Genomic DNA, 24,860 nt, shown 5'->3' with positions numbered 1-24,860 from the left:
TTACATCTTGGTCAGCGCCATCATCCTTGTACCAGCTGGCTGGCAACAGTCAGAAGTTCTCAGTGTCAGAGCCAAAGAGTGCAGAAATCAAGCCCCTGGCTCCACTCCACAGATGAAGACATGGGAGGGTCAGTGATGACTGGGCCAGTGGGTCCTGCTGGGTCGCTATCCCCTTCTTGCCACAGTCACCCTGAGACTTGGAGAGGGACAGTGGGGCTGGACAACACAGAGATGTGGACTTGCTTTACTGTCACATCCACTCTGAGTAGCCACCTGCTTTTCCTTTATTCCATGAGGAGTTTCTCAGTTGCATTTTCAAGTGGGAAACCCAGGTCGAAGTGGGGCCATCAGAGCCTTGCAGTTAGGAGGGCAGAAGCACTGAGGAACCCAAAATGACCTTCTCCTTAATTTTCATGATTTTACCACTTCTCTAATTTGCAGGTGGTGGAGGGAAGACAGAGGGCTTCTGACGGCCCAGAGAAGCAAGCCTCATACACAGGGCTCATTCCTCCTCTCTCCACCGCCAGGCCCTTCCCTCCTCCAGGCCAGGAGAACTGCCCTCGCCCCAGAGCTCTGGGCTGATGGCTGCCCCTGCACCTTTGCAGAGTATGACGGGATGTACAGGAAAGATCACCAGAGCTGGAGTCAGAAGACTTGAGTTCACGTCCCCAGTCGTCCTCTACCTACCTAGGCAAATATAACGGGGATTACAACACACTCTGGCTTGTTCTGAAGATTAAATGACTCGGAAGACGGAAGACCCTCACACAGGGCCTGTAAGCCTAGTAGCCATCATCATCATCATCACTACTTGTTGCTCCTATTACTGTAACTACTGCTGCCCCCAGCGGCAAGGCACCGAACATCTCTGAGCCTCCATTTCCGCATCTCTGTAATAGCTACAAAGAGCTACTGTCAGATGGAGCAAATGCAAATATGCATGAAAAGTGCTTGGCATTAGTAGGTACCCGCCAATATGGTAGCTACTGCTCTAACTATTCCCCTGACAGACATCAGTGAGCGTGGACTCTGTGCTGGGTGTGGTGCAGCCCATGAGTCACGGGGTACTAAGACAGATCCAGATCCTGTCTTAAGAGTTCATACTCAAGTGGGAGAGAGGAGAGACAGACACTAAGCACGTTCAGGAGTCCAGGAGCCTCATGAGAAGCCATGAGAGAGGGCTTCAATTTGCTCCTGTGCGTCTCCTGCTACCACGACTGGCCCCCAGATCTGGACCAGTACGGTGGCATCGACACCAGAGACCGCTCCAGCTAATTCCAGTGAAGAAATCGTGTCCCGGTCTCCCACCTGCCACCAGTCCTCGCTACCTGTGGCCACTGCTCTCTATCTCCTCAACCTTACCCAGAGACCACAAATCCCAAGGAAAAGTAAAAACCTTGCTCCTAATATCTATTAGGAGAGATTATGTGAGTAAATAGGGTTGTTGGGCTTTAAGGTTTTACCTCACTCTGAGGTCTCAGGGCCAAGTGCCAGATGTGTTTTTAGCCTTGCGGAACATCTTCAAGCATGAAAACAAAGGCTGCAGTTACCCCAGAGCTGGCAGGAAACCCTATCTGATCAACAAGAACATAAGTCCTTCCTCTTTCACCGAGTGTGGTGGCAGCCCCTTGCTAGGAGGCCAAAAAGTGATTCAAACATCAAGAACCCAGGCCCCTTTTTGTCCTGGTGTTGCTTCCTCTGCCCATCCCTGACATAAAGGCTCATAAATTCCCTTAAAAGAACCAGAGCCGTCTCAGATGAAGACACTCCTCAGAGCATCTTCCACCATACTTACTAGGGCCTCAGAACGACTGTGCTGCCTACCCTTTCTCTGAGGCCTGACCTCTTCTCAGGGAAGGATCTGACCCGCACCGTGCAGTAGGGGAATGTCAAAATGTCATTTGGGGTAGAGTGGCACTCCAACCCCTTTGACCTTGACCCTCAGTGAGACCCACTTCACTTCCCCAGGACTCAATCTTCTCATCTGTAAGAGGCGGCATTTGACCAGGTGATGCCTAACTGTCCTTCCAGTTCTCACATTCTAAGAGGTGATGAATCCACCTCCAGGACATCAGTGACACTATCCACGGGGCTTCAAAAACAAAAGCCAGGTTCCTCACCCCTCCCATCCATTTTACAACCTGACCCTCCCATGGTTTGGCACTGCAGCTCCCCGGTATGGCACCCAAGGCCTCCTCTGACCCAAATCTTCCTCTCCCAACCTCACCTGCCCCTTCTTTCTAACTTCACCAGCTTCATCAGACACATTAGCCCTTCAGCCCCTGCTTCTCTGCAGCCCCTGCTGTGGCCTGCCATGTTGCCCCTGCACACACTCAGCAGGAAATGCCCTCAACTAACAGGCAAGCCCCCCCCCCCCCCGCCCCACTATCCAAGATCCGCCTCCCTCCTCCGGGCAGTCTTTCATGCCACGGCCCAGGGACGTTTGACCATCCCCGTCTCTGTGAGCCTGAGGTGTGACGTATGCGTGCTGATGAAACAGCATCACACATGCAGTGGCCTCGTTTCCCTAGGACATTTTCTGCATGAGACTGGAAACCCTTGGAGAGCAGGGACTGGGTGCCAGGCATTTCTGATGCTCTGCATTCACCATAGTTCTTGGCCCACAGAAGATGTGCCAGGGAACATTTCCCAGATAATAAACCACTCACGGGGGAACTCTTAAGACATTTTATCTTAAAGAGGAAAGTAATAAGCTTCTGTTTACTAATCCTAAACGTGGCTCTTCCTGAAGCCTGAGCTGCTAAGGAAAGGTGTATGTTTTATTCTACAGAAAATGCTGACACTTGAGGACCGGGATTGGAGGTGGGGACAGACTTGTAACTAGACAAAATGAAAGCCACCTAGAAACTGTGGGGAGGGGCCACTTTCTTCCGAACAACCAGCCTCTTTTGGTTACCCGGTGTCTTGGAGCATCGCCACGGGGCACAGGGGGACCCTGAGGGGACAGGGCCTGGCTCCGGCCCAGGGAAACCGACCTCGGGGCTTGGGCTGGCAGCAGCGCTTCAGCACGAAGCTGATGTTGTCCGTGCGCAGGATCTGCTTCTTGAGGTGGCTCATCAGGTCCCCCAGGCTGGGGAAGCTGCGGTCTGAGCCGTGCAGGCTATAGCGGCCCTTCTGCACCTCGATCTGAAAGTTCTTGAACTGTTTCTGGCCACCCAGCACCTGCCATTCAGGAAAATGACCAGAAACCAATTGTTTTAAACGGGTCAAGCAAATGTACCATGGGTATGTAATTTGTTAACAACACGAGAAGCTGGATAAAAGATATCTAGAACTCTGTATGATCTCTGAACCATTCATGTAAATCTATAATTATTCAAAAGTAATAATGTATTATAAACAAGTAAACAAACAAAGAAATAAATAAATCCAGAAGAAGACACTGATCAAAGGGAGTTAACATCACGGAGTTAACGTTAAGCATAACCGAACAGTGACTTCTACAACAGCATCACCTCGTTTTAAATGTGTGAGATGAAGTTCATTGAAAAACCAACCTCACAGGACTGCTATGATTACATGACATAGTAAAAAACTTAGTAAGCACTTCATAAAGATTTGCAAATATTATTATGCATGAAATAATAATTACTATAATAGTATTTATCCAAGAAGCCTCTCAAACTGAGCCCTTCTGGGCCGTGCATCCATTTGAGGAGAACCACCCTGGGAGGTGATGGTCAGCAGTCTGATCTATTTTCAGGGTTCTATGGCACCACAGAGAGGAAGTATAAGCAGAGGTTTTCCTTCACGGGCACTTTTTGTACAGAGACAAATCTTTTAGTGATTAAGGATGAGGATCAGAAAGATCTACTTATGGTGTAGACCAGGACAAGATATTTAAGATCTCGATGCCTTGGTTTATTCATCTGTACACTGAGGATAATACCACCTATCTCACAAGGTCAGCCTAAGGTTTAAATGAGGACATGCAGATAAAGGGCTCAGCATAGCGTCTGGTGAGCTACAATGAGCAGCAGGAGTAATCATAGCTACGATCCTGTTTCCCCAGGTAATCTGACCCCAGGTGGACCATGCTGAGTCACTGACATTCCTGGTACAGCATAAGCCCATTCCACCTCAGAAGGCAGTTGGGCTCTCTCGTGTGCCCGTCCATGTTCAAAGCATTAAACTTCCTTCAAGACTGATGAAAGCAGAAGATAGGCATGCTGCCCAGGAACAAACCTGACATGACCTGCTGCGTCCCTACCAGCCGTGAGGCCTTGCTGTGCAGGAACACCCCCAGGCAGCCAGTGGCACCTAGACACTTTGCCCAGGACACTTGGCAGCGCCGGGTTCCTTCTGCCATTTCCTCTTCCCACTCCTGACGGAGTCTAGTCCCCAGGGGCTCCCCAGTACTTTTCCTTCTACCATCTGAGGTTTATGGCAAGCTCATGTGCAGACTTCCACCTTGAAGCTCCCCCACCTCCCCCTGCCACCCCAGTTCTCCCAGTTCACACTAACCCAGTCAACACTAGTGTATTTATCTGGACTAATTCTGTAAAACTCATTGTCTTTTAAAATATTCCATTTCCTGTATTTAAAAAAATCACAAATGAATGACGAAGGCAGTATTGCAGTCTAGTGAGGTAAGGTCAACAATTCTGGCTTCTACCTTTGTTTTCAGGTGTCTCTCACACCATTCCTGGTGTCCAGCTACACTAGAGTCACTAAATAGAGCCATCTCCACCTGTCAAACACGGAACAGCAAGTCGTCTGTTAAAATGTCTGAAGCTCCCATCTGGGGAAATCTGTGGTAGGCCAGGTTGCCGAGCCGGCCATCTTGGCACTGGTATGTACCAGTGAGTGCCACAGATCAGACACGGCTCTGGGTCTGTGATTTTGTCCCTGAGTGTAAAATCAACCACTCCCAACAAGTGCATTAAACTTGACAAATGTTTGGTGTGAACTGGTTTTCTGGCCACACACTACGTTCCAGAGTGACCATGGACCCCTGCCATGGGTCCCTTGAGGGAAGAAAAGGCCATGAGGGGAAACGTTCGGGGTCTGGCTGCTAGGGAAGTCTCCTTTTGAAGAGCAGGGTTGTCCTGGTCAGAACTGCCAGGGATTTTCTCAGAAACCCAGGCTTTTCTACCCCCATGCCCCAGGGTGGTCCTCTCTGGAGCAGCTCCTGGGATGGCTGCACCGAACACCCTGTGGCGATATGACTTGGCCTGAATGACTAAGATCTTTCCTGACTGACCTCAGATTTTTCAAAGCAGGTGACAGTCATGAGGATATTGTCAAAGTCGGTACAGCTCCACCTCAGCACATACATCCCCTCCTCGCTTCCTTCTTGCCGCAACTTATTGATGGCATATTCTGTGCTAGAGGGAGAGAAAGGGAAAGGGAGAAAGAGCTCATACCAATGAGAACACTCTAAAGCCCACGGGATATCCACGTCTCTGAGCTGGCTCAAGTCCTACAGCCCCATCGCATTACACATCCTGGGTCCTGACGTCTGAGAGGACACATGGGGCAAGCCGAGATGCCAAGGAGCCTCAAGACACATCAAGTCTCCAAGGTCTAGAAGAGGACTCGCCTGCTGCCCAAGGCACTGAGCCCTGCTTGTCCCTGACTTCCCCACATGTGTGGTCTCCAGCTCGCGGCTGGAGATGTCCCCGCAGAGGTGATGCAGAGCTGCCCATCACAGAGTGCCCGCCATAGAGTGGGGTCCCTCCCCACCATCCCTAGGCAGTCCAACTAGAACATGAGCCTCAAGAGAGCACAAATTTGGGGTTATTCTGTTCACTGCTGTATCCCCAATAACCAGAGCACACTTGGCTCATAGTAGCTACTCAGTAAATAAGTAACTGAATAATTAACACCAAATAAAAAAAGAAAAAAAGAGTTAGAAAGATATTAATAGGGAATATAATATGCCCATCTTATATTCCTTTGTACCCCCAGGATCAATCAGTACTGCACACAGAGGGCAGTGAACAGTCGCTAAATAAATCTACAAGTGAAGTCACCACATATCTCATGAGTGGTGCTCACGAAGTCTGCAAAAGAGGTCCAACATGGTCAACGTGTTTAAGAAAGGCAGACACCAACTGCTCCATGATCTGGAACAACTTCATGCCTTTGCACATGATGATCCTTCACCTGGGAGGCCCCTTTCCCTCTTTAAGACCTGTCAACCTGCATTGATTCTTCAAAGTTTAATCTGATCTGAATGCTGCCTCCCCAGAGGAGGCAGTGAGTTTCAAACTCCCACAGAACACAAAACGTTCACCGATTCAGCAAATACTTATGGAGTGCCTCTGGTATGTGCCAGGCCCTGCCACGGGTGCTGAGGAAAAGCAGTGAGCAAAGCACACAGTGCCCTCTGCCTCTATGCAGCTCATACGCTGGGCAGCAAGGCCAGACAGACAAGAAACAAAGGGACATGGAAATAAACAAAGCGAGTCAGGAGGTAATAAAAGCCACTGAAGAAAACTAAAGCAGAGTGAAGGAGCCAGGAAGTGTGGGGTGTGGGGGAGGAAGAGGTGTTGTTACTTCATAGAAGGTGGTCAGGGAAGACTTCACCGATAAGGTGCTATCTGAGTGACATCTGAAGGAAGTGGTGGCTGTATACATTCCAGAGGAAGAGCATTCTAGGCCAAGGGAAGAGCAAGGGCCAGGGCCCTGAAGCCTAACTGTGGCTGGGATATTTGAGGGAGATGCTTTATTATAATGCTCGGCAGCCTGCTCTGCATTTGTTTGTGTGTCTATCTCCCCATGAGTCTGTGAGCCTCTGGAAGCCGGGGATCACTCACTAATGAACTCGCTATCCACAAGTAACTGGCAGAGGGAAGACGGTGGGAACCTATCATGAGGAAGGCAGCTGAAGAGATGCTTCCCCAGATATATTTTGGTTTGGGAAGAGAGACTCAGAAGAAATACAGCAGCTGTTTTCATCTGAAGAACAGTCCTATGTAAAAGGAAGTACACTGAATCCCCGTTGCTTCAAATGACAGAAGTCAAATGAGTAGGAAGAAGTTAAAGAGAGGCGAACTTCAACTCCCTAGCAGAAAGGTACGTTTGTCTGTAACTGTCAGAGCTATAATCTACTGGCTGCCTCCTGCAGTACTGAGTACCCCATCACCAGAGGTATCTGAGTAAGGGCTTCTAGGTCTGAGATGCAGGTGGGACAAGATGTCCACCAAAGCCCCTTCTGGCTCTAAGGCTTTGTCACCCCACTGTTCCCACCATTTATCTGGCACTTTAGGACAAGCTGACTCAGGATGCCATTGCTTACTACAGTGAAACTGGGACCCGTGTCCTATGTGTGTGTCTGGCCCAGCAAGGGGTTAGGAAGTGTCGCATCTCTTGGTCAGCGTGGAGAAGTGAGGGGGTTTAACTATGAGGAAACCCAAGGGGGGAAGAAGGAAGGGTCTGTGGCATGAACCAAGGTAAGAGATGACAGGAAGGCCTGACCAGGGGACAGCAGGGATGGAAAAGAAGGCACCAAGTAAGTCCCAAACATACTCAACCAGCCCCCACCTAAACAACCGATGACACCTGTGTCTCAGGAGGCCACACGCCCCACCACTAAAATGTGGTTCTTTTCACACCAAGGGCAACTGAAAAAGTGCCAGAACCAACCAGATTGGACCGTGACAACCATTCTGTATGTTGTGGACAATCAGTGGGGGAGCCACATCGGTGCAGAGGTAATGATGGGCATCTGCCGTGAGCCGGAAGTAGCCGTCGACCAGCGACACAAAGGATAAGGCCTCTTCGTGGGACGAGAGCTTCAATTCCTGGTGAGAGAGAAGACATGCCCATGGTTACATCACGTGCCTACCACCTCGGGCAGCTGACTTTATGAGGAGGCACACAGCGAGAAGGTATTTAAAACACAATGCAGAACGCATGACCTCAAAACTAACTGTACCCCTTGCATTTATACAGGATTTTGACTGTTCCTCATACGTTCTTGTCTATTATCTCCAAACTATCAGATGAGGTATGGCATGTCTGTGTGGGAGGAAGGGCGGAACGGGCAGCTGTGGCAGGCAGGAGACCTATGGAGACGCTACTGCCCGGGTCCGGAGGGAGGAGCAAGCTTGCATCAGGGGCACAGTGGTATAAAAGTGAAATAAAGAAAAAAAAAGAAAGAAAGAAAAGTGGAGGGAGCAGGAGCAGAGCGTGTGCAATGGCACCCTGGTCTTGGCACAGAGCAATGACTGACTCAGTAGCATCGCTCGCTCCCATTTTACAGAAAAGGAAACAGAGGCACAGGGGCTTCCTCTCATACAGAGTTGGTCTAGAAAGTGAAACGCCCAGATTTTAATCCAGAAATGGTCCCAGACAATGATGAGGCTGCTAGATTAAGTCCAGAGACCTCAGAGGGTCTGGAGGAGGCAGACAGTCTTACTCAAAGTGGGAGAGCAAAGGCAAAAATGGAGAAGATGAGAGAGGGAACTTCCACAGAAGGAAGGTTTTCAAAAAAACACCTGGAGGTGAAGACAGGTGATTTTTTTGTTTGTTTGTTTTTGTTTTGGGGGGTTTTTTTTGGTCTTGGTCATATAGCCCTAAACAAAAACTGCCCATGTGAGAGAAGCCATGGGCTCAACCAGGAACATCTCCTGGAGAAGGAGGGTATGGAAAGCCATTTAGAGCTTTAACTCACAAGAACATTAAAAAGCACCGGAGCCTTCTGAGGGCAAAATGACATGTGAGACTAAGACTCTGTCCATAGCACTGGAGAAAGGACAGACTGGTGGCAAAGAAAAACAGAGACGAGAAAAACAGTCAAAGGGAAAGGGGTGGATAGAAGCCACTAGAAAGGATGGAAGTAAGTGGAGCTAATGACAGCTAGCTATCTTGCCAAAGGAAGGGTCCACTGTGGACTTGTGAGCCAAGGAGGCCTGGTCACCACAGGGACAGTTATTCAGTCAGGACACTCTGGGCTAAGTATGCCTCCTTTCATCCACTTGCAGCTCCCCAAAGAGCAAACGCAGGGTAGTCTGGCCTGGGCAGCCCTTCACCCAGTCACATAAAAAAAGTAAGACCATGTAAACACTTAAGTTCCCTAGAACAGAAGTCTAAATGGAAATGGAAGATGTCAAGAAGAGGCAGAGAGGAAAAATAAATCAAGAATTAATTTGGTAACATGCTACCATCATGCCTTCCTGAAAGACCCGTGGCCAAAGTACTGCCTGATCAAAGGGCTTGGAAATTCCATGGCCGGGAAGGGACAGGGGACTGAGATAAAGAGACAGCATCACAGTGTTAACCACAGGTTCTGGAATCCATTTCTGTGGGCTCAAATCGCAGGATCTCCACTTGCTATTACGGTTAAGCATATGTAACCATCATTTTTACAGCTCACAAAGTGTCAAATATTGGCCACTTCAAATGGTTTAATTTAAGAACTGCGTGACCCTGGGCAAGTTACCTAAGCTTTTTGTGCCTCAGTTTCCTCCTCTGTAAAATGAAGATAAGAATACACCTACCTCTAAGGCCAATGAAAATGGAAAGAGTTTACATTTGCAAAGCATTTGGAATGGGATGCACCTGGCATGTAGTAGGAGCCAGTGTTTGTCAAGAAAAATGAAGTCACGGGGAGATCACAGCGCTATTTCTCCCCACCTTCCTCCTGCTCCCTACACTGCACTGCAGCTGGGCTCTGACTGAGGTGACAGGGGCGCCACCCGGGGGGCCAAGCCGGGCTCCACCAGCCAGGACAGCATAGGGGCAGGCTCACACACACTGTACCAGCTGACTGCTGCTTCTCCTCCTTGGCTACGCATCTTCGGGGTCTGACCATGGTGAAGAGCCAGATCACGGAGGTGCCAAGCTCCTCCTTCCTGCAGTCTCTGGGGAAGAGAATGCCCTGCAGCTGGAGCTGCCACTTTCTCACTCTGTCATCCTGTACGAGTGTCTACACCTGTCCACGGCCTCCCATTTCCCCACTGGAAATAGAGCCAAAATGCCTGCCTCTAAGATTCTTGTAAGGACTAAAGAAGATCCTGCAGACATAGCATATAATCCGGCCTTATCTCTGTAATATGCTGAATATCCCTCCCTCTGTTCTCCATCTTCCCACTAACATCTATCTGGACTCTTCTACTTCTCTCTTCACTTTATTTTTCACTACAGTTTCCTGATGAAATTAACTTGTTTATTGTTAAAAGGTTAGGAGAATAAAAGAAATTTAGATCACTAATAATCCCACCGTAAAGAACAGCTGTTAATATTTGATTTTTCTAAGAGAGTGTATATGTATATGCATACCTTTTAAAAATGTTCTAAACAAAATTGGTACTGTTCAAGAGAGTTTTATATTCTGCTTTTTTCCATATATTAAGCATTCTTCCAGATTATTAAAAAAATTTAGCAAATTGTTTATATAATATTCTATTACTCGGATATTCTACCATTCTCCTATTATTGTATACTTAGGTAATTTTCAGTATTTTTACACTGTAAATTCCACTGGGACAAACATACTCATTCACAGGCCACTGGCTTCATCTCTCATTGTTTCCGGAAAACAGCCCTAAGTTCCCAAATGGAGGGATACATAAATATTTTCAAGGCTTTTAGTACGTGCTGCCAAACTGCTTTCTAAAAGGTATAAAAAGGCAAGTTACTCTAGATGAACAGGGTGGTCATCTGTTCTAAACCAGATCACCAGATTCGTTCCCACCACTGAGTGTTATCCCTTTGACAAAGTCTTTGCCAAATCCGGGCCAAAACACGGTCATTCCCCGGTGCTGACTACCTTCAGTCTGTGAGTGCCCCGCCTCGGCCGCCCACCCTCTCCACGTGCCGTCTGCCATGACTTCCCCAACACAAACATGTTTATTCTGGCAGCGTTGCTACGTCCCCTGCCAAAACTTGCGGGCCTGTCTAGATTATGTCCTTAAGTGAGACCAAAAAAGAGGAAGTGAGATTCAACACCCCTTCCTCTGTCCGAGAGTCACTTGGGTGTGCCCGACACCACAACGAGGACAGCCACTGTGGCCACAGCCACCAGCCTGACCAGTCTGCCGAAGTGCAAAGCGGGGCTTCCCACCAACCTCATCCCAGAGGAAACACTCAACTTGGCAGAGAGACCGAAGGAGACCTTGGGGGAAAAAGCTAACACTCACCAATCTCCCTTTCCTTCAAATCCACTCCCTTTTGTGAATTAAGTATTTATGCTGAAACATCTTTGGGAGGGCAGCAAACCCTGAAGTAGAGACACATTGGCAAGACCAAAGAGAGGCACTGAAACATCCCAGTGTGACTCAAAAACCAGCACTGATAATGTCAGCGTCAGCAAGAGGGATTTCTGGCTTAAGGAGGAAAGACAGTCATCAAATTTTCTCTTTGGGACAGGAACTCTGCAAAGCAAGTGCCGCATCACTGTCCTCCACGAAGTCTCCCTCTCGTCACCGGATCCAGACAGAATTGCTTCCAGAGCAAACTCACCATTTTTTTGTTGTCCTGCTTATTGATGCTGACCACAGACTCCTTTATTACAATGTGGGTGATTTCAGGGAAGTAAGAAAAATTGTTCCACTCTTCCCGGATTTTGTTTTTCTCCTCATCCTTCTTGTGTTTATTTTCCAGTTTTTTCCGTTTCAGTTTGTTTTTTTCCTTTTCAACAGGAACAACCTGATAAGATGCATAAGGGTGCCAGAGTTAAGTTGGCTTTCTCATTTTCTATTGGTGAAAAAGGTAAATGCTTCTGGAAAACTAAAGCAGGGCCTACATTCGAGAAGAAGACAGCCAGCCTGCCTGGATTTACAGAGGAATTGGGGGAGGGGGTACATGTGGGCTTAGGATTGCAGTTTGGGGGCCATCAGGGAATCCTGGGATTTCATACCTAGGAGGGACCTTACCAAGCACAGCAACTAAATGCTTCACATAATCTATAATGTACAAGTAAACTCAGAGAGGGAGATAACTGCCCACTAGACAGGCACCTACCCTCAGGTCCTCTCACTTCCAGACTGATATATGTTTCAACCCAGGCAGAGAACATGCCTTCCCAAATGTGGCTGGACAGAACACGAGCTTTCTCTTTCTAGAACCTACCACTGATTAGCTTGACTTCCTAACGACATTCAAGTTGAAACTTTTTTTTTTTCCCCAATGTTAAGTACTGGTAACTTTAATAAAGGTCAAGTATCCATTAAGTTTCAAAACAACAAATTAATCAAGAGTGTATTATGTACAGGGCAGTGTTCTCAGTGTGGCTATAGGGCTGTGAGCAAAGAAATATAGAGCCGTGCCATTGCTAGAGATGCTAACACAGAGTATTATCTGCCAGGCACTGATTTGACTGTTTTATATATACTAACTTTTAAAATCTTCAATGAACCCTCTTTTTTTTTTTTCCAGGAGGAAATTGGAAGGGGAGACGAACCATGAGAGACTATGGACTCTGAGAAACAAACTGAGGGTTCTAGAGGGGAGGGGGGTGGGAGGATGGGTTAGCCTGGTGATGGGTATTAAGGAGGGCACGTACTGAATGGAGCACTGGGTGTTACATGCAAACAATGAATCATAGAACACTACACCAAAATAAATAAATAGATAGATAGATACGAAAATCAAGTTGAAACTTTCAAAAGGAAATAAGAATCCCATGCTTGAAGAATCTGTTAGTTATTAACTAGTTGGGTCATCAGTCTGAGCCTCCATTTCCCTGCCCATAAAACAGAGCTTATATTTCACAAGGTTCTTTGAGGATTAGATAAGTTCTCATTAACAGTGTACCGATTCTATAGAAAAAAAGCACTCAGTAAGTGTTAGGCATTGTTTCCTTAGCATGAATAAAAGAGGAGAAAATAAATCTCACCATTACTTTAATATTATTGATAACCTTAATGATGATGACAGCAGCTATAATAATTTTTGAACATTTATTATATGCTGGGCTCTCTGCTGCCATTTTCTCGCAACAACTCCACAAGGCAGATACAGTAAGTATTTCCATTTTACAGATGAATAATATGCAGCTGATACAGGGAAAGTAACCCCCAAAGCTAGAGAACTATAAATAGTGGAGCCAGGATCTGAACCAGGTCCAGTTAGGTTTAAAACCCATGCTTTGAAACCACTCTGCTCCATTGCCTCATCCAACAAATACTTCAAAAAAGTGGCTTTAAATTGCAAAATCAATTACCCTATTTCATGGAGCCAGAAGCCTAAGTTCAATTCTTGGCACAATTGCTTGTTAGTTAGTTATGACCTTGGCCAAGTTTCTTAACTTCTCTGTGCCTCTTTGCATTCATCAATAAAATAGGGATAATGGTAGTACTCCCCTCAGGGCTTTTTTTCTTTTCCTTTTTTTTTTTTTAGGAATGAATAATACATGTAAAATGCTTAGAAAAGTACCTAGTACATGGTAGGTGCTCAGTAAATGTCTGTTATTATTATTATATTATTACATATTATATAGGCTATTGTTCTATTTCTCTATTTCCCTACAGAAGGAAATACTTATTTAGATCTACTGCTGCATGAACACAATAAAAGATAAATGATACATGGTCTCTAACCTGAATACACTCAGTGGGTAGGGGTGATGGACATGCAAACAGGTAATCCCAACAGGATAAACAGAACAGGTCTGTTCTGATGCATGATGGTCTGTTCTGATCAGCCAGCTACGACCACTTACATTTGGTTTCTGTCTCCACTGGATTCCAAGATTTCCAGTTACCATCACTTCATAGTAGAGAATGTTTCCACTATCATTCGGATGAAACCAATTCATCTCATTTTCTGATGAAATCAGTAACATGGAAGTCTCAAATATTTCAGCGCCATAATGTTTTGTCAAAGTTTCCAAGGTGGCCAGGTATTTCACCTTTAGGTCATGAGTAGATACACTGCTGTCACAAATAGTCTTATTGTTAAATTCCTTCAGGAAATCCTTGAAAACATTATTTATCCGCATCCTGGTGAGAAGGTTCCTCTGTCTGATGGACTTATTCAATGTTTCTGGAATATATCGCTTGTAGCTAAAACAAAATAGAAAAATATGTCTCTCTTTCATGTCCAGGTCGGCAGAGAATAGTACAGAAAGAAACCCAAGTCTATAAATCTCCCTTCCATGTGTTGCCCCATGGGAAAGGAAGACCTACTCCCAGTGGGGTCTTAGATGGAGTAAGAACTAGGAGATGATAATCACAAGGAGATGGAGGTGAATAGGAACAGAAAGAGAGGGAAAACACATGTTCCACAGGTTTTACTGAAATGAGAATTCCTGCAAGTATCATCTAATTTTCTGGGTCACAAAGGCAGGCAGCAAAATTGACTTATCTGTGTGTTTGCTCGCTGGTGTCACTGTTCCTGTGCATGCTGGTACTCACATACACTGTTATTAAGATTCAGCATCAGTTAGAAAGTGGTTTGAAAGGTGTCAAGAGTGATTACAGATGCTTTGTATATTCTACTTTTAGGTCTGTTTTCTAATTTCTCTATAAAGATCCCATGTTGCTTTTGCAAGAAATGGGAAAAAACACAAAATCTAATTAAATACAAAAGACTTTGTGTCTGCCACATCAAAGTGTCCCAGATGTAGTAAATGGATTGACAAGGAAGCTGAAAGATCAGTTACTTATGCTGGTGCTAATGGGAGAGTATCTATGACTAACGGTCTCAACAAACTGATACACTGCTAGAAGGAGCCAGTTTTAAGAAGAGTATGAACACCCACGAAGGAAAGAACAAACGGGGGACCAGACAAGTGGGGAGACCGGTCTGCCTATCACTGCCAGAACTGAGACGGCATCTGGCACTGGGTAATCCTTGCTGCAAAACGAATGGCTTGAAAACTGTAGAGTTTGGAATTTAGCCCCCACAAATACTGTAACATTTTAGGGTAATGTAACAGAGAGGAAGGTCAGAGAAGAGGTGTCATTTTTCACGTTAGTCTCATGACAAAGGAAAGAGGAGGTGCCCAGAGCAAAAGCCACAGAAAAACGAGAAAGCAGCAGCAGAGCAGGTATCCAGTCCTGCATCACCGAGGAGTAGCCCACAGACTCCGCTCCAGGGCAAGATACAGGGAGGAGCCTTCTGAGAAGGTGCATGCCACCTACCACAAACAATACAGCTTTAAATCACTTGCTCTTCACAATGAGACATTCATAAGAACTCCTTGGTAAATACACAGATATTTTATAGATGGGTAAAAATTACAAAGATTGAATATTCCTTCACAAAGACTTGATCATGAATGACATTTTTAAGTAAATACAATTTTCTTGAGGTAACATCCTTTGCATGAAATTCACAGCTCTCTGGTGAACTCTAGTTCAGGCTATGGATGGCAGTAGCTGCCTGTAGAACAATACTGAGAAGGATTTTAAGACAAGTCTTGCACAAAAGGAAAAAGTGTAGTGATAGAAGGCAATGCCCACCATGGGCAGAGGCGCAAGGGGTGGGCACATAGGCCACCCATCTGATTGGCATCCCTAGCCCAGAACTTTCACCCAAGTACAAATTTCTGAGGTCATCAGCCAACATTCATTATATTATCATTATAACTGTGCTACCTTTTATAAATGTTCTAAAGATTTGGGCTCTGCACAGAGCAAGGGTCAGCCAAAAACTGGCAGTGGTTACACTGAGACATGTGAGGACGTATCAAAATAGCACCATCCCCACGATCAATTCTTTAGCCAGCAGGAAGATTTACCTGATGTCCTTGGGCAGTTCTGGCAACTGCATCTTCTTCATCATGGCGTAGTGGGAGATGGCCAGGACAGCCATTCCCAGACATTCGTTCTCGATATCGTGCCCATCCTGCTCAGTCTTGGGGTCTCGAATGGGAGCCAGGCATTTGACCAAATCATATTGTCCCTTTGGAGCAGAGGTGAGAAGAAATGAACCACCACTTAAGTTTCAAGAGTCCACCCCTGTCTCTAATCTTGAGAGGAAGGTTCCCCCACACAAGGAGGTGCCACCCAGAAAAGCAGTACAGCAATGAGACTAACGAGATTTATAGTTTTCTCCGGCACCAAAGCTCTTTCTCAACAGTTGGGTATGAAGAGGCTCAGGAAATGTTCTCCCCAGGTTAATTCGTTTATTTAACAAATATTTATTGAGTAGTGTGTTAGCTGCTGATGAATAGCATAAACATGTGAAGCCCCTTCTCAGGGCTTATCTAGAAGTGATGGCAACCAGCAGCGCGTACTGGGCTCGGACAGCACCTGGGCAAGGGAGGGTGACAGCTGGCTGGGGTTGGCTCGCTGATCCCACAAACATATGCGGAGATATTCTAGCCTGGGAATTGGGTGTATGACTGACAGGGCACCACACCGTGCTCTGAGGTAGATTTAGAGAAAGGCGAAGGAATCCACATTCTACAGTGCATCATTAGCACACAGAAGTTTATCAACATCTGTTGTTTTAAGTTTCTAGTAGTGAAATGTGTCACCAAAATATGCCCCCCTCCCTATTGGAGGTGCACAGCATCCCAAGAGCCAGTGAGGGCTTCAAAAACAAAAAAGAAAACTAAAACTCAGTACCTGCCAACCTAGATGTCTTGTACAGAGAAATGACGGTGATGTCAATGAGAGCTCCCCTTCCCTGAACCCTACCCTCAGGGCTTGGCACTGTGCTAGCTTCCTTTTACTTACTGTTTCACTTAATCTCCGCCACAGCCCTACAAGGTGCATGCTAACATCATCACCTCTACCTAACGGAAGAGGAATCTAAGGCACCCAAGGGTTAAATCACTTCACTCACTCATTCGGTAATTACTGATTACTGAGAACCAATTATGGGACAGATGTCATTTTAGGTGCCACGGAGATACATAGCAGTAAGCCAGACTGCATTCCTGACCTCAGGGAGATTCCATGCTGAGAAGAAAGAATAAACAAACAGAAACAGAGAACATCAAGTAGCTATAAGAGACAAAGTCAAGTGGAAAGACAGAGTGCTGTGGGAGCCAGGGACCCAGGAAGTGGTGGGGGAGAGTCGAACCTAGATGTGACTCCAGGGCTCTGGTTCTTCAACACTGTGCTACAGCCACACTCCATCCTTACTAACACCAAGTACACGGAATTCTTTGGCCTTTCTCTAGCTGGAACAGAGATAGACGTGAAGTTCTGGGGGTGGTGTTTCTACATAAGTGAGACACTCGCTTTCCCTGAAGGGACTTCAGTTTAGTGGTTTCTGGATGGAGGCTTCTCACTGCTGCAGATCCTCTTCTTTCCAAGATAGGACTGCTTGTTTCTCTCAGGGAAGAAAGGACACTATTCGCTTCCATAAACTCCTAAGGACCAGCAACAATCATCTCTGCTAGCAACGTGTGAAGAGCAGGACAAAATCTGAAACTATTTTGCTTGGCTGTGGTTTTCTGTAAACACCACTGTATAACTACCTCAACTAACTCATTCCTGAACCTCTCGAAGGTCAGGAGGTCATTGCATTCTAATGCAATACTTCCCTTTGAAAATATGAAACTGGGAGGTTGGACAAAAGATGCTCCATCTGAAAATGGCCAGTTTGTTTAATTTTTTCCACACACTATCTGCCCAGGCTGTACATTTCTGTTGTCTCTAAGGCCAATCCTCAGGTATGTATGGAATGGGCATCAAATGCAGCCAGAAACTAAAGCTGTACAATGGAATATAACTGGGACATAAAAATCACATGTGAAAGTATAGCTTAACGAAATAATACAACACACACATAAATACACGTGGAGGTTGCCCACGACAACCTGTTACTGTAACGGTGATAGCATAATAGGGAAAACTTAAGAAAAACCAAAAATGTCCACAAAGAGGAGAGGAGTTAAATAAATGAGGGCTTTCCCTCTGGATTACAGCCTCATACTCACTTCCTACCTGAAATCTCCACAGGCATCTCCAAAAGAGAATGCCTAATTCCCACCCCTTCTCCAACCTGCTGTTCTCTGCCTTCCCAATGCAGGGAAGGACTCCATTATCTATCAAACATTGCCCAAAATCATCTTTGATACTTCAGATTCTCTCCCTTTCCACGGCCAACCCATTAGCAAGTCCTATCAATTCTATCTCCAGAATTAATTGTAGATCCACCCATTCTCCAACTCTCCTGCCACTTCACTAGGCCAAACCAGCATCTTCTCTCACCGGGACCAAAGCACATGACCTGCTCCTCATCAGCCTTCCCAGTCCCACTCCTTATCACCCTCCTCTCCTCCAGCCACACTGACTCTCCTCTCAGCTCCTGCCTGCCTCAGAGCCTTCCCACATTCTGTTCCCTCCCCATCAGACATTTTCAACCAGGGAGATTTTGCCCTGCAGGGTCTATCTGGCAGCATCTGGAGACATTTTTGATTGTCACAATTGGGGGGATGGCATCTAATGAGTGGAGGCGAAGGGTGTGGGTAAATATCCTACAATGCATAGGGCAGTCCCTCAGAGCAAAAAAATGTCAACAGTGCTGCTGCTGGAAAACTGTGCACTACAGAGCAGAAATACTTTCCCTACTCCTTCCTCAGAACTGCAGACTCCTTGTTCTTCCAGATTCAGTATAAGTGTCACCTCCTTAGAGACCTCCTCTGATATTGAGATCTTCCCAATCCAACCCTCTCCCCACATTCCCTATCACAAAAGCCTTTTCCTTCATGGCACGTCTCACAATTCTTATGTATTTCCTATGTATCATTTTATTTGCTTATTTGTTTCCTGTCTGTCCAACTTGATTTTGTATCTGATGCTGGCAGAGACCCTGTCTTGTTCACCACAGTACCCGTAGCACCGCAGCAGAGTACAGAGACGCTCAGGAGTAAATATTTGTTGAATGAGTGAATTATTATGAAGTCGTTAAAACAAAGAGCTATATTTTTAATTGGCATCTGAAATATCATCAATAGGATAGATAAAAAGGCAGTTTATAAAATGATCCGATATTTTCTAAAAACTACACAGTACACAATATATACCTGCATGGCAAAATCAGGAAGCATAGCACCAAAAATGTTGGTTATCTCAGGGTAATATAATTTAGGTGACTCTAACTTCTCTTCTGGCTTTTGTCTAGCATCTAATCTTCCTACCCTACTACTGCTGTGACTCAGAGCAGCCACCTCCTTCCTCCCCGAACGTTACTCTGACTGCTGAGATGTCCCCATTCACCCCACTGAACTACACCCTCCCTCACTTGCAGCTTCCCTCTGCTCTTCCACAGGAGGCACTGCAGATGAGAAGTAAAATGACAGGAGATGGGGTGGGGGAGAGGAACAGGGAAGAACTGAAGCCTCAAAAACCCACAAGTGGGACAACCAGTCCCCTGGAACACTGAATTGCTGCCTTTCTCGTTCTCATCTCAGGCAAGTCCAAGGGTGGCAAGGACTGCCCACAGAGCAGGCCAACAAACATCCTAGCTACCAACAAGTTCAGCTGCCCAAGGGTATCTGAACCCAGTGATGCCTCACCCATCCCGGGAACTCCAGGTTCTCCTGGGCCCAAACTTCTCACCTGAGCAAACAGATATTCCAGAGAGCTGGCGTCAAGGAGAGGGGTTGCATCTGGGACTTTTTTTTTCTCATAGCCATTTTTCTGCTTCTTTGGAGAATGTCGCCATACAGACTGCTCATTATCATTGGTCCCATGCCAGTTGGTGAAATAGAACCTGGAAGGAACGAAAATAAATGTCAGTTTGGGGAAAGGGGACCTCGGAGCACGTGGGAGAGGTGTCCTGCTTGTACCCAGAGTGCTCAGTGCTGGAGGCTAAACTTGCCCGAAAAGCAAGCAGACAGACCGACCTTTCAGCTGTGGAGCACTTCATTGGTTATAAATTCCTTTTTTCTTTTCACTCTTATAAGCGCTCTGTGAAGAGTGTCCTGCCAGAACCTGTCTATGACTCAGGGAGATAAAGAGACTTTCCACTACATCTTCCTAAATAGGAGAATACAGCTGAATAGAACCAGAGCTGGCCCAGCCACTCCCTTCACCTTTAATAATGCCATCCTGCCTAGAATCCAAGACCTATTTTATGCACATTTCAACATTTCTGTTCAATTTTTAGTTTCCTTGTATAATCAAGATATACAGTTAATATGGCAGTGTTTCCTATTTCCCAGACCACTGTTATTAAATTGATAGTTTATCTTATAATGAACAGAGTTAAAGTAGAAGAAATATATGAGCACTGCTACAAGCATCAGTTTCCAGGGGTGTGAAATTAATAAGCACTTTATGCCATTTCATCCTTACAGCAACTGCACAAGGTAGGTTCCGCTGTTTCTATTTTATAGACAAGGAAAACTGAGGTTCCAAGAGGCTAGGTGACCTGACCACAAGCCTGTTCTCTTAACTACTAGTTGCCTCTGCCACCTGTAAGAGAAACATGGAGAAAAATGAGTTCTGGGATGTGTGAAAGTGACCGAGCCAAGCTGGTCCAGCCCATCTCTAGGCCATAGACTCAGCTGGTACCCGGGTCTTTCTCCCTTGACATGCCCATGTGCTGACAAAAAAACAACTATGGCATGAAGAAGCAACAAATAAAATTTCCTCCCAAAAAAGTGCTACCACTAAACTCAGACATCTGTCACTGAGCTGTATTTGCAAAGCCTACACACGCCAGGCCCTGTGCCAGGCTGGGATTCAAAGGGCATAGTCCCTAGTGCTCTGGGGTTCCTTATCTATATGTGTATATGGCAATCGGTTAAATCCAACAATAGCAATAAAGTAACATACAAGGGGTACGTCTCATAAGTAGGACGACACTGCGACTTTCATGGAGCCCACAGTTTTTCCTTCCTTCATAAAAAAAATATTAAAGATATATTTCACATCTGTGTTGATATAAAGATTAATACAATCCAGGCTGGATTATATTCATTTTTTCTCTGATTTTAAAAGAAATTAAAGCACTTTTGTGAGTCCTTAATAATATTATGAGCCCTAGGCACTGTGCCTAATAGATAAGTTGTCCCTGGACAGAAGAGAGTCTTTGATGAGGTGCCAAAGGAGGGAGAAACCGCCCTCCACTGCCCAGGGAGGTGGCAGGGAAGGGGGAAAGGGCTGGGAAGAGAAGCTGGGACCGGAATAAAGAAATGCCAGGCTTTAGAGCCAGGACCATACACCGCTGGCTGAGGAGACAGCGAGGCTGGCTCACGTGAGGCAGATCCCCCAGAAGAAAGCCCCACGGGAGATGGACTGAAATGAGAGGCTGAAAGACAAGAAGATGCCTATGGCAATAGTCTGGACAATGCTGTGAGCTCTGTGGGGGCAGAGGCCTCAGCTGTCTTGCTCAGCAAGGAATCCCCTAGCATATAACAGATGCTTAATACATGATTGTTGGATGAATAAACAACAAATGAATGAACAAGTTCGAGGAGACGCAATTAACATAGAAAGGGAAGGATGGATAAAGAAGTTACTATAAGAGTAAAATTAACATTTTAAAACTTTCACGGATTCTATACAGTCCATCTTCCCTATAATTTATGAAAGTGAGAATCTGACAGTGGGCTTTGGTGTCTCTCACTCACACACAGAAAGAACCACATATCCATGGAGCCCGTGTGCAGCATGAACCACAGCTGTGGGATTGTCCTCTAACCCTTCCATGTGAGAGGGGAGCAGGCCCTGGTAATGGCAGAAGCCTGAGGCTATCAGCTGATGAAGAGGCTGGCATTTATGCTATGGCCAGACTGAGGAGTCTGCTCTTCAAGGGCAGCACAGAGCACAGGACAGAGGACTCAACCAAGATCAGCGATACCGTGCAGGCAGAAAATAAGAGGTGAACTGGTCCTACCAACTGAGCAAATACAGGAAAATCTGACACTGGGACAGAAAAAAAATCCATGAGGACACAGCCAACTCCTCTGGCTACCAAGTCAAGTCCAAAACAGAGAGTTTTTGTCATTCACACAATAAGCAGACATCTACTAGAAGTTCTAGGGGTCTGCGTGGAAGAAGACAGGTGAAAGGGTCTAAACAAGCCGATGAAGACAGCAGCTAAGAGATTCTGAACATTAACCCTATGCCAGGCACTTTGTACATGAACATTCGGAGCAGGGCTCTCACAGAAAGGCATGCAGACAGGTAAATTCTGTTCAGCAGTGGAGGACAGTGGTGATGGGAAGTATATGCAATGTGGAAATGCATCTGGGAAAAGGGGTAAAAGGATCTCCAGGATGGAGGTTGTTTGAAAGAGAAGCACTGAAGACAGCTTTTCCCTGAACCAGTCCAAGGCATGGTCCTCTTCTGCCACATCCCGCTCAGTCTCTATGAGAAAGAGTCCTCGGACCTGGTAAAGCCAATGGCCCAACATACCCTCTTGGGGCAGAACACGATCTTCAGTCGGGTCTGAACAAACACATTCTTCGAGGCTGTTATCTGAGCCCTGTGGGACCAGTTTTGATTTGAAAATCTTTTGGCAAGATGTTCACACAGGATGAGGCTGAGGGAATCAAACTTATGTGCCGCTTCGCTACTTCAGAAACAGCTGAGGGGAGCCTAAAACAAGGCTGGGTCTCTAGAAATGGCCCATGGTTAAAGGACGAACGCTTTCTATGTAATAAGATGACGAAACAAAAAACAAAAACCTTTAAATCAGTAACTACCAAAATCAACACCATCTTAATTTTGTCTTAGTAAAACAAAACTAGAAGGTACCTTGAAGTCAGAAACTCTACACTTTGTTTTAAATTCGAATGTAATTAACATACAGTGTTCTATTAGTTTCAGGTGTACAATATAATGATTCAACAATTCTGTAACATTCCTAGAAGAAAACACAGGCAGTCACCTCTTTGACATCAGCCGTGGGACCGTTTTTCTAGATAGGTCTCCTGAGGCAAGGCAAACAAAAACACATTGAGCTATTGAGATGACACCAAAACCAAAAGCTTTTGCACAGGCAAGGAAAACCATCAACAAAACAAAAAGACAACCTACCAAATGGGAGAAGATAATTGCAAATGACATATCCAATAAGGGACTAATATCCATAATAAAGAACTTCTACAACTTAAAACCACATAACAAATAATCCAATTAAAAACTGGGCAGAAGACATGAATCGACATTTAGACATACAGACAGCCAACAGACACATGAAAAGATGCTCTACACTCCTTTTTAAAATTAATTATCAAGATGTTCATCAAACTTGGGCCACACACAAATTCCTAGTATTAGAACATGCTAAGGGAAAAAAATAAAGAATGGCATAAATACACGTAGTATAACAGCTGTGTAGATTCCTTTTCAGAATGGCGGGGAGGGACGACACAGGAAGGAAGAGGGAGGGAGAGATAGATAAACAGATAGACCTGTCAAGGAGATATGCCTTCCTTGCAAGTTTTTGAGAAAACTATATTACAGATGACTGCATATTCTAAGTTTACAAATAGATATTATACACAACAGATTCTCCTTAGGTTTCTACAGAACTTTACTAGTGGACAGTGAAATTCATTTGAATGAAAAAGAAAATTTTTTTTCTTAAAAAGGAATAAAACATAGGCTTATATTAAGATATATTATTAAAAACCAACTATTAAAAGCATTATCTAAAAACAGAAAATTAAAATCGAAGCACAGAGTATTTCCCAAAATAGAGCTGGGGTTCCACTGAAATAGTCACTAACATTTGTTTTCATATTACACCTTCTTTAGTGGTGAGATTATAAGGTTCAAAGTTTTTGTAGTTTGTTGTAATGCAAATGTTTTAGCTTAGGGTGGGATCTTTTTTTTCTAAGTTCAAAGAGCCTGTGGTAACAAAGCAATATCCTGTTGAAGCGCAATGTCAGGTACAAAGTCAAGGTGCCAAAAAAACGAAGTAGCCCAGCACTTCCTGGCAGCTAACAGAACAGGGAGGAGGCAAAGACAGCTTTTAATAGTAAACGAGGGACTCACACAGTCAACAAAGACCAAAGTCTCAAAGAGGGCTCTGGGGCTGACAAGAGGATTCACTAGGTATGTGATTCTGGGTAATTCACTTCTCCATTTGGGACATCAGAATCCCCCCCTGAACAATTGCAATAGTTGAATTAGGTAAACTCAGATCTCATCCAAGCCCCCAATTCTACCATTCCAGATTCTGAGCCAAGTGGAGAGACCTACAGTGAAATACCCCCTTCCTAGACTTCCACGTTTCAATGTTGGATCACAGAGCCAAGCCCCAGGCCACAGAAAGCAAGATTACACTTTGAAAAATAAATCCAAATATAGTCTGAAGGCTCAGCTGGGTGGGGTGAATGTTTCCCTAAATCTGGGGCGTGAAATCTCACATGCTACACACCTCTCCCCTTAAGGTGAGACCTTGGGTGAGTACAGAAAGAAGAAAAAAAAGTCAGTCCTAGGATGATTATCAAAGAGAGGTCTGGTTCAACTGCCACTGAGAAAAGCATCCAGGCCATTCTGGAATATTAACAACTCTACCAACTTCCCAAAGGAAACAGCTGCTAAGATACTGGGCAGAGCCTCTGAGATCCCCCAGGGCTTTTCCAGCGGGTCCCTACATTCCGTTAGCACCTGAGCAAATCTACTGATTTCATCTCATCTATGTAAATTAAGATGCTTTTCAAAAAGTATTCACCCTGTTTATAAGGTCTTTTGCTAACTACACATTCACTCCTGCTTAACTAGCATCTAACAGACCTATTTTCAATTCTGGGTACGGAGCAAATGGGCTTATAAACTCAAGAGCCTACAGTGAAATACTGAATGTCTATGCCACCTTGGGAGACTATGTGACATTTAAGAAAGTCTACAATATAGAAGAAGAGGCAAGGACCCATCAGAAGAAAAATTAAGAGTCCCACCCACTAGACAAAAGTCCTCAGGGAGTGGATCACAACATCTACCCCTTGAGAGCAAGACCAACCTAGAATTTCTAGGGAACCCCTTCAAGCGGTGTTTCTCAAACTTTTTAGCTGGAACTTTTACGAAGAA

The 24,860-nt window shown here is 45.4% G+C and overlaps 1 protein-coding gene across 2 annotated transcripts in view; it reads right to left on the bottom strand.

The window, feature by feature from the left end:
* The window catches only part of JAK1 (Janus kinase 1), a 126,002-nt gene that overhangs the window by 17,513 nt on the left and 83,629 nt on the right, over nt 1-24,860 (bottom strand). For both annotated transcript variants that reach the window (XM_032427193.1, XM_032427203.1), the window contains exons 5-11: nt 19,431-19,584; nt 15,653-15,816; nt 13,631-13,973; nt 11,431-11,616; nt 7,612-7,769; nt 5,225-5,348; nt 2,997-3,183 (exon numbers count right to left, since the gene is read on the bottom strand). In XM_032427193.1, coding sequence (XP_032283084.1) covers nt 2,997-3,183; nt 5,225-5,348; nt 7,612-7,769; nt 11,431-11,616; nt 13,631-13,973; nt 15,653-15,816; nt 19,431-19,584 — 1,316 coding nt within the window. The remainder of the gene's footprint in view (nt 1-2,996; nt 3,184-5,224; nt 5,349-7,611; nt 7,770-11,430; nt 11,617-13,630; nt 13,974-15,652; nt 15,817-19,430; nt 19,585-24,860) is intronic.

Source organism: Phoca vitulina, unplaced genomic scaffold (genome assembly GCF_004348235.1).
Source record: "Phoca vitulina isolate PV1807 unplaced genomic scaffold, GSC_HSeal_1.0 scaffold2, whole genome shotgun sequence".
NCBI classification, from domain to species: Eukaryota; Metazoa; Chordata; class Mammalia; order Carnivora; family Phocidae; genus Phoca; species Phoca vitulina.
Note: the sequence above shows the minus strand (reverse complement) of the source record. Positions and strands in the feature narration are given on the sequence as shown.